General features: G+C 43.7%; 1 protein-coding gene across 3 annotated transcripts in view; it reads right to left on the reverse strand.

Moving 5' to 3' along the window:
- PTPRQ (protein tyrosine phosphatase receptor type Q) overlaps positions 1–12,227 on the reverse strand; it is a 451,882-nt gene that overhangs the window by 13,118 nt on the left and 426,537 nt on the right. For all 3 annotated transcript variants that reach the window (XM_082257134.1, XM_082257133.1, XM_082257132.1), the window contains 3 exons: positions 7,225–7,301; positions 5,724–5,858; positions 5,444–5,569 (listed from right to left, as the gene is read on the reverse strand). In XM_082257134.1, the coding sequence (XP_082113260.1) occupies positions 5,444–5,569; positions 5,724–5,858; positions 7,225–7,301 (338 nt within the window). The remainder of the gene's footprint in view (positions 1–5,443; positions 5,570–5,723; positions 5,859–7,224; positions 7,302–12,227) is intronic.

Genomic DNA, 12,227 nt, shown 5'->3' on the forward strand with positions numbered 1-12,227 from the left:
GAGCAGGGTACAAAAGTGGAGCGGCTGTCCCCTAGACAGTATGCCTGCTACTGCCCAATGCAGCAAGGGACCGAGCACACCAAAGCCAGCTCCCAGGAGTTCCCCAGCGTGGCAATTCTTCAGACAATGTGCTGATGACAAGACACGAGTGGTTTGCACGATGTGCAATCAGAGCCTGAAGCGAGGCATAAACGTTCTCAACCTGAGCACAACCTGCATGACCAGGCATCTAAGTGCAAAGCACGAGCTGCAGTGGAGTAGACACCTCAAAAACCAAGAAAGGTCTCTGGCTCCTCCTGCTTCCTCTTCTGCTGCAGTCTCATCTTCTTCATCCACCTCTGTAGTGACAGTGGCACCTGCCACCCCGCAAACAGAGGATCTGCCAGCAACACCACCACCTGGGTCACCAACCATCTCCACAATGTCCCATGGAAGCGTTCAGCTCTCTATCTCCCAAACACTGGAGGGGAAGAGGAAGTACCCACCCACGATCCATGGCCCTGAATGCCAACATTTCAAAATTCCTGGCCTTTGAAATGCTGCCATTCCATCATTCCAAAACACAGAGTTTTAAAAGCCTTATGGCGGTGGCTGTCCCACAGTACGTCGTGCCCAGCCGCCACTACTTTTCCAGGCGAGCCATCCCTTCCCTGCACAACCAAGTGGGAGACAAAATCAGGTGTGCACTGTCTAACGCCATCTGTGGCAAGGTCCACCTAACTACGGATACGTGGACCAGTAAGCACGGTGAGAGACGTTATATCTCCCTAACAGCACACTGGGTAAATGCAGTGGCGGCTGGGCCTGAGGCAGATAGCAGTTTGGTGCATGTCCTTCCGCCACCGAGGATTGCAGGGCGCTTCAGTTTGCCTCTTGTTGCTAACTCCTCCTACTCCGCTTCCTTATCCTCTACCACCTCCTCATCCGGTCAGCGTAACACCTTCACCACCAACTTCAGCATAGCCAGGGGTAAACGACAGCAGGCAGTTATAAAACTTGCCTGTTTGGGGGGGGAACCCCACACCACGCAGGAGTTGTGGAGGGCCATGGAACAACAGACAGGTGAGTGTTTGGTGCCAGTGAGCCTGAAGCCCGGCCTGGTGGTGTGCGATAATGGGCGAAATCTCATAGCAGCTCTGGGTCTAGCAGGTTTGACGCAAATCCATTGCCTGGCTCATGTGCTGAATTTGGTGGTGCAGAGGTTCCTTAAAAATGACCCCGATATGTCAGAGCTGCTGCAATAAGTGCGGGCCGTCTGTGCGCACTTTCGGGGTTCTCACCCTGCTGCTGCTCGCCTGTCAGCGCTGCAGCGTAACTTCGGCCTTCCAGCTCACCGCCTCATATGTGACGTGCCCACAATGTGGAACTCCACCTTGCACATGCTGGCCAGACTGTGCGAGCAGCTGCAGGCGATAGTGGAGTCTCAGCTGCAGCATGCACGTGTGAGTCACTCTTGGGAATAGCACCACTTCACCACCAATAAATGGGCCTCCATGTGAGACCTGTGTGCCTTGTTGTGCTGTTTCGAATACTCCACCAACATGGCCAGTGCGGATGACGCCGTTCTCAGCGTTACTATCCCACTTCTATGCCTCCTTGAAAAAACAATTTGGGCGATGAAGGAAGAGGATGTGGCACAGGAGGAGGAGGAGGGGGAGGAAGGGGGATCATTTCCAAGGCTTTCAGGGCAGTCATTCACAAGTGGCTCCGAGGGTGGGTTCCTGCACCCACAAACGCCAGGTACACAATTTCCAGCAAGGGCAGAGTTATGGAGGATAATGAGTTGGAGGATGAGGAGAAGAAGATGCAGGAGAATGAACCATGTTCAAAGCAGGGTGGCACCCAGACCATCTCATGGCCATCACTGGTGCATGGCTGGGGGGATACGGAGGACACAGACGATACACCTCCCACAGAGGACAGCTTTTCATTGCCTCTGGGCAGCCTGGCACACATGAGCAATTACATGCTGCAGTGTCTCCGCAATGACCGCCAAGTTTCCCACATTATAACTTGTGCTGATTACTGGGTGGCCATGCTGCTGGATCCCCATTACAAGGACAACGTACCATCCTGGAGCGTGATCGTAAGATGCACGAGTACAAGCGCACACTGGTAGACGCACTGCTGGTGGCATTACCACCTGACAGTGGGGGCACAGTGGAAGCACAAGGCAAAGGCAGAGGAGGAGGAAGAGGTAGCCAACGCAGTCGGGGCACCGCCAGCACCTCAGAAGGCAGGGTTAGCATGGCCGAAATGTGGAAAAGCTTTGTCAACACGCCACAACAACCAGCACCACCAGCTGATATGGAACGTCTTAGCAGGAGGCAGCATTTCACCAACATGGTGGAGCAGTATGTGTGCACACGCCTAGACGTACTGAATGATGGGTCTGCCCCCTTCAACCTCTGGGTCTCCAAATTGGGCACATTGCCTGAGCTTGCCCTTTACACCTTGGAGGTGCTGGCCTGCCCTGCAGCCAGTGTATTATCTGAACATGTATTTAGCATGGCAGGGAGTGTTATCACAGACAAGCCCAGCCGCCTGTCCAGAGCCAATGTGGACAAGCTCATGTTCATTAAAATGAACAAGGCATGGATCCCACAGGACTTGTCCGTACCTTGTGCAGAATAGACATGTATACCGGCCTTACCCAGCCATTGTTGTATTTTTGATCTTTCTCACTCTTTTGGGATGTACCCTAATTAAAAAAAAAATAAAATTAAAAACAAAAACCAGTGTTGGCTACTGTATCATAGAGCATTATCCTGCATATCAGCCTAGACATTAAGAGAAGGGGGGCATCTAGGGGTTAGGAGGCTTTTGTCAACATACCAAGTGGGATATCAATATTGTAGGAGTAATTTTGAAATTGAAGGTCTATAAGTACAGTATATTTACCCAATAAGAACAAATACGTGTGGTCGTGGACCATAGAACCCCAATAAATCCATGATGGGCCAGTCTCTTCAGGTCTAGGTTGATATGCAGTATAATGCTCTATGATAGAGTAAAGCCTGAAGGTGTGTATAACGGCTGCTTAAATATACAGATTAACAGGGACACTTAGATTATATGAATTTGATTTCAAACATAATAAATTCCCTCTTGTATAGGTAAATAGACCAATCAAAACAAAACTGATTATATGCCTACCACAACCATATTCCATCACTATTTAATGGACTCTCATCCCACATAAAGACCAGGTAAAATAATGACAGATATATGCAAATATGGGTTGAAAACTGAATTGTAAATTATATTTTTTTAAAGCGTAACTCCACTTTTGTTGAGAAAATAAAAATCCCCTCTTGGTGATTTATGTACATTGCAGTGATTATAACAAACTCAGTTGCAGATTCCAACCTTTTGTTATTCTGAAGAAATCCCTGTTTGTTTCTCTGCGCTGAGTGGGTCAAATGGGAGTGGTTTCATAATTTTCTGTCAACTGTGGCAGCTGTAGGGCTCTAATGAGTGAAGCTGCTTGGCCTGCATTCCTTTAGATGTGTTCCTATTGGGAGTATCTCACCAAAAATGAAATTTTTGTTGCAGGGGATGCCAGAAATCTGACTTGTATCTTGTGCAGACTTCTGGGAAAATTGGTGAGCCAGTCACACAAACAGGAAGTTATGTTTCTGGGGTGTGGTCAGTACACATTCTGTGTACAGAACAGCTCCAGGTAGTCATATTGCATTTAATTTTCAGAAAATTAAAACAGCTGCAGATTGAAAAGGAAAGGTAATTTTTAATAACATTCAATTACAATACGATTTGTGTTGCAATTGTATACTCTATATTGTTTTTTCTTTATTTGCTATTTTTTCTCCCCACGAAAGTGGAGTTACCCTTTAAGGGAGTGTGAGTGTAAATTTAACAACATAACAAATAGATGCCAATGCTTTACTAATCCCCGGTGTTGGCCCCAGACATATGCGACATAAGTATGCCTCTCACAATAATGCATGTAAGTGATAACTTTAACAAATCTTGGAGAAATGATTCTGAAGAAAGCTATATACTGTTACAATGTTATTGATGGGAAACTGATAATAATGTCTATTTAAGATTATCAGATTGTGATACACATGCTGTTGGTCCTGAGGAAGCATATTGCAATGTGTATTTTTAAATGTAGTCTTGGGCGCCTACTGTGTTCTTAATGATGTATAAAAAGGGTGATTTTCTTTTTTAATGCAACAAGTCTGTCTCATGTGAGTGCCATTAAAATCCACCACTAGCAGGACTGTGTCTTGCAAATTTTGCACATATATTGATATATTAGGATGCGGCACAGGTAAAGGTCCTCCCCCTTTGTCTCTTTTATCATTACTACCTTATGTCAGCAAGACTTTAGGCTTATATACTTAGACCAGATATACAGTATATATAAAACAATAACCGCGCTAAACACACAATGAAATAATATTAGACCTGTGCTAAAACAGTGCAAAATATATGAAATATAAAATATAATATATAAATAAAGCTGCAGCTGAAGTGGGAATACACCAAATAAAAAATATAAAAATAAAGCTGCACTAACTTGAAGTATATGTAATCAAAACATATGCATATAAATAATAAATAAAGCAGTGAACAATTAGATGCAAATAACATTAACACAACATCCGTGTTAAAATATCATAGTGTTCATAAGAAAAAGTGAAGAAAGTCCAATGTCCAAAGAGATGTGCAGGGTGCAGAAATTGAAAATCATCCACCGCAATAATGTGACTTCTCCTCAATCCGTGACAAAGGTAAAGACCACGCTATGCGCTTACCAAAAGGCAGATGCAATAAAGCCCATCAATATGTATAAATGGTGTGGCTCCTGTCTGCTCCAATGGGCAACACTGTGACCCCTCTGGCTGGTTCAACCTGACGGAAACCCCGGTCAGGAACAACACCACAGTACGGACCACCTAAGTCCAACACTCTCCAGCATGAACCATAAAAAGATGGAGGCCACAAATGGTGAAGTAAGTAGGCACAAAGTTTAATAAAAAAGGTAAACAACTCACATGAAAACAGGATAAAAAGCACTCGTAATTGGCAGGATCCGAGGATGCAGCCGCCCGACTTCCGGGTGTAACGTGGTGACGTCAGCATGCCTTCCGGATGCATTTCGTCATAGATGACGTCCTCTTGGGGATTCCCCAGGAAGACGTCATCTATGACGAAACGCGTCGGAAAGGCATGCTGACGTCACCATTTGCGAAAGGGCGGGATCCAGGGTCGTTATGTTATTCCCTATACCGATCAAACCTTGTAACCTACCCTCCTCTCCCTGGGGGGCCTGCCCTCTTATATATGAGCATCATTGTGCTTCATCTTTTTTTTACATTTGTGTATTGATGTGTATACTTCCATAAAATATTTGAACAAGGAACTAAGAAAAAATATGAGAAAGTATCGGATGTAAGATAAGCGAGTTCATTACCCTTTCAACTTTAAGGTCTCTAATAGTCCAGTCGATTTGAACATCTTCAACAACTTTAGTGATCACAATATCCCCAAAAACTGTCACTGGTTTGTTGTCCCCTGGCCAGTACTGATGACATCTGATCTGTAGAAAGAGTGCCGAATTGATATAAACTGTAACAAATATACATATACATTTACAGTATATACACACACACACACATATATATATATATATATATATATATATATATATATATATATATATATATATATCCTTGTAATATTTTTAAACTTACTCTGCCTTTTTCGAAACACTGAGTTAGCATCACTATAGTTTTTGCTCGCGTTTCCCAAACCATTCTCCAAAAATCCCCTACAGTTCCAGCCAGTGGTCCTTGTGTAGCAATGAATTCATTAGGACAAATATATCCCTGAAATGACACGTATTGTTATATGCAAACTCTGAATAAATGATAACAATCTTGCACTTATTCTTATTGCATTATTCTAAAATGACATTTTAACAGGATCATCTACTTTGCTATCTCATCTGTCTATAGTAGGCGAAATGTGTAAAAATATTATCTGTGTTTCAAGAGCCCAGCCCCACCCCTTCCTTAGTGGGAGTTGGGATTCATCTCCATTACCAAGAATTAAAACTTGATCCTATTCTGATCTGTTGAATGAGTGATCTGTAATTTTAGCGATCTCTCTCCTCCGTTAGCATTGGATTGCATATTGTAATCTAGGTAATCTAGTAAAAGATACGAAGTAACCTCTCTCTGTGATGACTACTATGGCACCTCTACAAAATATACATCTCACTTTATAAAGACTTTGCTGCATGCAGGCAGTGGTACTAACAGCTCTGCTATGCAATATACATGATTAAAGTTGTGAATTCTTTATTGAAATTTCTCTTTTTTATACTATGGCCAAGTTGAAAGTTCCACTTAAAGCTAACTTCCACCAAATACAAATTTTGGCCATTGTACAATAAAAATAAATGACTGCTGATGAAGTGTGCGCAATGTGTGGCGGCTGCTGTGTAAAGTAAAACTCTTACTTTCATCCAATACATGAACATTGAGCGAAGAAACTTGGAGCTGGCTCTGGAGTATACAGATCGCAGTGGGTCACTTGCTCTGCAACTCATCCATTTTGAAAGATTCTTGCATTCTTTTTAGGGAACGCAAGACATTCTGTGGTTGGAAGAGGTGTATATGAACATGCAAGTGGGCAAAAATTGTTCAGCTTTAAGTCTATCAAAATTCAAATTTCGTTTTTCAAGTACCTTCAGGGAGTTAATGGATTATTCAACTAACCTATCATTTACAAAAAAAAATTGAAAAATCAGTATTGTGTAAATTGACAATATAATTGTATTATATTTATTATATTATGAGTCCTAGAACACAAAGAATGTCTTGCCATGCCTGACATTAACCAAGGGTTCTCTTGTCCCAAACATATATTTCTAGTAAGTTTTATTAGTGTTATTAAATAGAGTCTTCTTTATATAGACTTTTCACCCTCTTCCATAATTAGACAGCTTTACTTTAATGTATGCGCCCTTCTGCAATTAGCAGGATGGTTTCTGTAAGAAGGATTTTTTTTTTTTTTAATTTGGAATAGCTTTTAATAAAAACGTAACAAGAATGTAATTACTGTACCAGAAGAACATGAGTAATGATTCAAAGGTTTCTGCATACCAAGAGTATTAGGGATGTTTAAATTGTGGTTTTAGACTTGCTTCCTTAACCAGAGTGGTTTACCATAAAGTATTTTTATACTTACAGACACATAGCTCGCGTTGATGTAATCTGAGCCAGGCACACCAGCATCCGCGATTAGCTTTACACGGTTATTGTTATCTGTGACACAAAAGTGCAATTCACATTATTCTGGCATGAACATAAAACTAGCCCAAGTTATTTGTAATAAATTAAAGGCAGTATAAGAAATAAGAAAAATATATTGTTTACGGTTTAGGGATATGGCAATGCAGCAGTGTCCATGTACACAATAGTGTCATTGTTACGGAGAAAAGGTTTATGATGATCTGTTTCATTCATTAGCAGTGTTCTATTTCTCAGAGCCAAAAAGCCTTTAAAAACTGTACAGTTAAGAAATAGATGCCAGTCAGCTCAAAGTACGTTTAAAGCCATAACATTTTGCAATAGAGAAACTCCTGTCTAATTTTTAGCATTTGTGTTACATTAGGGGATATCCTTTCACTCCCTGACATGGAGGCACAACAGGAAGTGAAAGGAAATCTCATTGACAGCTGTCAATGGAAAATATTTCCCTCTTTTCTTTGCATTAGGATAAAAAATCTTCTTTGTGCAGCAGCCCCCCTAATACTTATCTGAGCCACATCTCCTTCCTCAATGTGCAGGAGTGCCTTGGACATCCAGGACTCTCCCTCCTGATTGGCTGATAGCAGCCCCATTGGCTCCCACTACTGTCAATCAAAGTCAGTTAGCCGGTCATGAGAGAAAGAGGGTGGGACCAAACTGCCGCTCTGTATCTTGATGGACACACAGAGATGCAGCTGCTTGCTGTGGGGGCACTCGACAGGAGAGGGGGGCCAGGAGAGCCAGCAAGGGACCCGAGAAGAGGAGGATTTGGGCTACTCTGTGCAAACCAACTGCACAGAGCAGGTAAGTATAACGTTTGTTATTTTTAAAGAAAAAAACCTGAGACTTTACAATTAATCTAAATTGTTGTATTTTTATCACTTCCATTCTCAATGACAATGGTCACCAGTACAAATAGTGAGGGTTAGGGCCAATTTACACTGCAATGCAGAGTGGCAGGGGCGATTCACCACTCCGACCGCTCAGCGTTTCTGGGTGCGCTAGTGGGAAGTGTGGTAGAGGGGACCCTCATGAGTAAGCTATAGTGGGCGGAGTGAAACACATTGGGGGTGTGGTCTAGTGGGGTTCCGGCTGAGACTGCAATTCACTACCACAGAGCAGGCTTTGACTTCATATGCAGATGCCTGGGACACCTATCACTCTGTACCTTTGTATATCCCAGAGGTGGTGTCAGGAACCATGAATCAGACTGAGACAGAAAATGCATTAAAAATCACAACTTTAATGTAATAGAAAAAAAAAATACAGATCAGGAACGTAGTCCAAACTTAAGCCAGGGTTCAGAAGCCAAAATGGGAAATCAGACAAGCCAGTGATCAGGGATCCAGAAATCAGTGTAGTTGGAAGCAGGAGGTCAGGATCTGGAACCAGAAGGGACGTCAGCAGGGCAAAGTCTTTAACAGGAACACAGCAGAGTAACTCAGGATATCTTGACAAGGGGAAGGCAGGAATGGAATGAACAAGGCAGCTTAAATATCCAGAAGGGGCTGGCTGTAGGCGGGACTGACGAGCAGATAATGATAACCAGGTAATCCACTGAGGAAACAATGAGCGCTGACAACTATCCGACAGCAGAGCAGCCTGAGCACAGGGAAGAGAGCTGCTGCGAGCCCAGCCCTGACAGGTGGGCACAGGATTTCATCCCCATACAGCCTGAGCGGCTCACACACATATCTTGGTTTTCAGGGGGCAGTGTGGTGTGGGGTTCATCGCACTGCTCCCTTTTTTTGTTTTGTTTGAGCTTTGTTTGAATCATACAAAATGTACACTTCATTCACTGCAATGACATTGCAGTGCAATGTCTGCATTTTATCACAGCACACTGCAGGGCAGTGCTAGGCTGTGTTGCAGTGTGAATGAGACACATGGGAAACAATTGTTTCCTGTATGTCTCTGCGGTGACAGACGTTTTACCATGCAGTACAATGTCTGTTACAGCACATAGTGTGACTTGGCCCTAAATCTGTAGCAGGGATGCAGACAGCAGTAGGACGGTGTAGTTCATTCTGTCCATTTGCCACTTTGCTTCTCCTTCCCCCTTTGCACTTGCTAGCAGTTCCAGACTGTCTATGCGATAGTTGGATTGGGGTAGATTTAGACATGCATCTAATTGTCCCTTGCCTCTGAAGGCTTCAGAGTCTACTGATAGTCGTAGAGGAAGTGATGTGACGCCTCCTCACCGCCTGTTTTAACCCCATTTTTGCCAACAAACGTACTGCAACCACGTGCATTGCATGCAGGTGCATGGCTTCTGCCCATTGACTTGAATATGCAGTGTTCAGCGGGCTTGCTGTCCGCTGATCACTAAATGTTGGGTCAATTTTGCTAAGGTCACGAAACGTCACTTCCCCGTGCCAGTTTCCCCAACCAGGATGGCCGGGAAGGAATCTATTGCAGTGCAATCTGCATGCCATTAGAATCATTGGAGCACAGGGGAGAAATACAGGATCTTTTAGACCCCAGATTACTCATTAAAGAGAACCTGTCACAGAAAAAATCATTGCATAGGGGACTTTTTGTCCCCTATGTGATAGAAAAAATGTAAGAAAAAATTGTTTTACATTGTAAAAATTAAAGTTACACCCAAACACATAAAATCCCTACAACAACAGCCCCACTGCATTAGAAATAAAATGGACTGGAGTTCAGCTCTAATAGTACAGTTTGTCCATCTCTGCATCCCAAAGTGATTCTCAAAAATGTAAAAATTTAAGTCTTCAGATATGTGTGCTCTACAAATTGGTTAGCATAGAGCTAGTACGCAAAAACCTAAATAGGCTGCAAAATAAAATATTGCAGTAAACATTATTCAGTGGCTGGACAATATTTAAGCAGCTTGGTAAGGCTGCAATGTAGGAGGGACAGAAGGCAGGTTATTGTGAATGTACCATTGAGAGACTATAACCTCAAATATTGTACAGTTGCTGGACCTGTTTTTTCAACCCACTTAACGCCAGCACCCCAACCTCCCCACTTTCAGCACCCCAACCCTCCTTCTTACTTCCAGCACCCCAACCCTCCTTCTTACTTCCAGCACCCCAACCATTCTGCTGCCTCATGGCATTTCACAAGCCGATGGAGGGCAGATATTGCCTTCTGTGAAAAGTAATGACAGCTGGCACAAGGCCTTTTGGACAAATTAATAGTATTTGAGTACATGTGACATTGTGGCATTGCACCAGTCACACAAACATTGAAAATACTGGCTGGAAGACAATGGCAATAAATATGATTTGGGGAAAATGTCTTCCTTTCACTTTTGCAGCATTTCTGCAGAGGTCTGTGGGTGACCCTAGGAGTAGCATCCTGAAAATTCTACCAACTTCTCAAAGTCAACTTCTCAAACTCAAGTCTCAAAAATAGCTGATGAGGAGGAAGAGGGTTCATAATCAGCATGAGAAAAGCAAGTAGCTGCTCTGTGGTCCTGATGAGGAGCAAAGGGCCACATTAGAAGTCCGAAGAACTAGCTGAAATGTGCACTCTTTAAGAAGAGAAAGATGAAAGGGACACATCAATAGCAGTTAAACAAGTGGCTGCTATATGCCCTTGAGGAGGGGGAGGAGGAAAAGGCCACATTAGGGGGTCCATAAAATGGCTAAAATGCATGCCCTTGAAGGAGAACTACAAGCAGTGTGCCATGGTGGCAGACGGGCTCATAATTAATTTATTCACAGGACTCTGTGAATCAATGATGTGGGTATGTGGGCAGAGCCCTGTATGGATGCACTGTTTCAAATTGGGACAGCAGATGTGGGGAAGGATCCCCTGCACAGTGTCATGAAGAGGGGGGGTTTGGGGGAAGATTGTAAACATGTTACATGTGTAGCACCCTCCTAGGTAGGTGCTAGAGAGTGAGTGTAGTTTTTGGCTCTGTCTGCCTATCAGAGGAGCAGCAGGTAAATTCTATATTGCACTCTTTTTAACAGGGAGCAGGATCTGTGAGTTAGGTCCACTCAATGTGCTCAGTGTGTGATTCATCTGGTCTGAAGGAGTGTCCCCACTGATCCAATGGGGAGGCACATTGGATAGTGGAGGAAACCTGGCCAATGGGTACACAGGCTTTGATACAGCCCCAGTGATTGGCACAGACTGCTGTCTCTGTGCATTGTGGGGTGTAGTATAAAAAGCCAGGAGCACATGTGGACATGAGACATGGCTGGTGAGCAGAGTCCTGGAGGGAGGGTGGAGGCTGCCTCCTTTTCTGCAGTGGTAGGTGTATGGTCACAGGCAGTCTGCCTGGTGAGCCAGAAGTGTGGAGCTAAGCCCAGAGGTCCAGGAGAGCTGACTAGGAGGAGTTTAGACACTGGAGAACCTGAAAAGCAGTATCGTGATTACAGGGGATCGTGTCTACGGGCCTGACCAGGAAGGGGGCCAATCTGGAGTAGAGTAGTCAGAGGACGGGTGTCAGCTGGTGGAAAGAAATGGGGTACTAGGCATGTGCCCTGAAGATAAGTACTTAAGAAACATTATTCAAATTCATCTAGTGGCAGGATGAAGCTGGGCCTTGCCGCATTCTTAGATAGAAGTCCTCAGCATTGTGAATAGTTCAATTGTTGGAGTATCCCACTCATCCCTTCTCCCATCCCCATATCAAACAAAATAACAAAGCAACAACCTCTAGACTGTTCATTGACTGAACCAGGAAAGTAAAGTGTCAAAATTCTGCATGCAGTTGCTACCGGTAACCCAGGAGGACCTAAAAGTGTGAAAATCCAGCAGCCCTCAATGGGGCAGTGCTACACATGTTACATGGGTGTAACTTGTAACATGTTCAGAAAGGTGAACTTATCCTTTAAAGGCATCTCTCAAGCATGTAATTGAAAGGAGTGGTATTTTTTCCATGTTTCACTTGAAGTTACATTAAAATGTTTTGCATTTTACATGTTCCCAGTGTCCAGCTTTGCTTACCCTTTGTCTAAA

The sequence above is a fragment of the Pelophylax lessonae genome (assembly GCF_965119305.1).
Source record: "Pelophylax lessonae genome assembly, chromosome: 4".
Classification (NCBI taxonomy): Eukaryota; Metazoa; Chordata; class Amphibia; order Anura; family Ranidae; genus Pelophylax; species Pelophylax lessonae.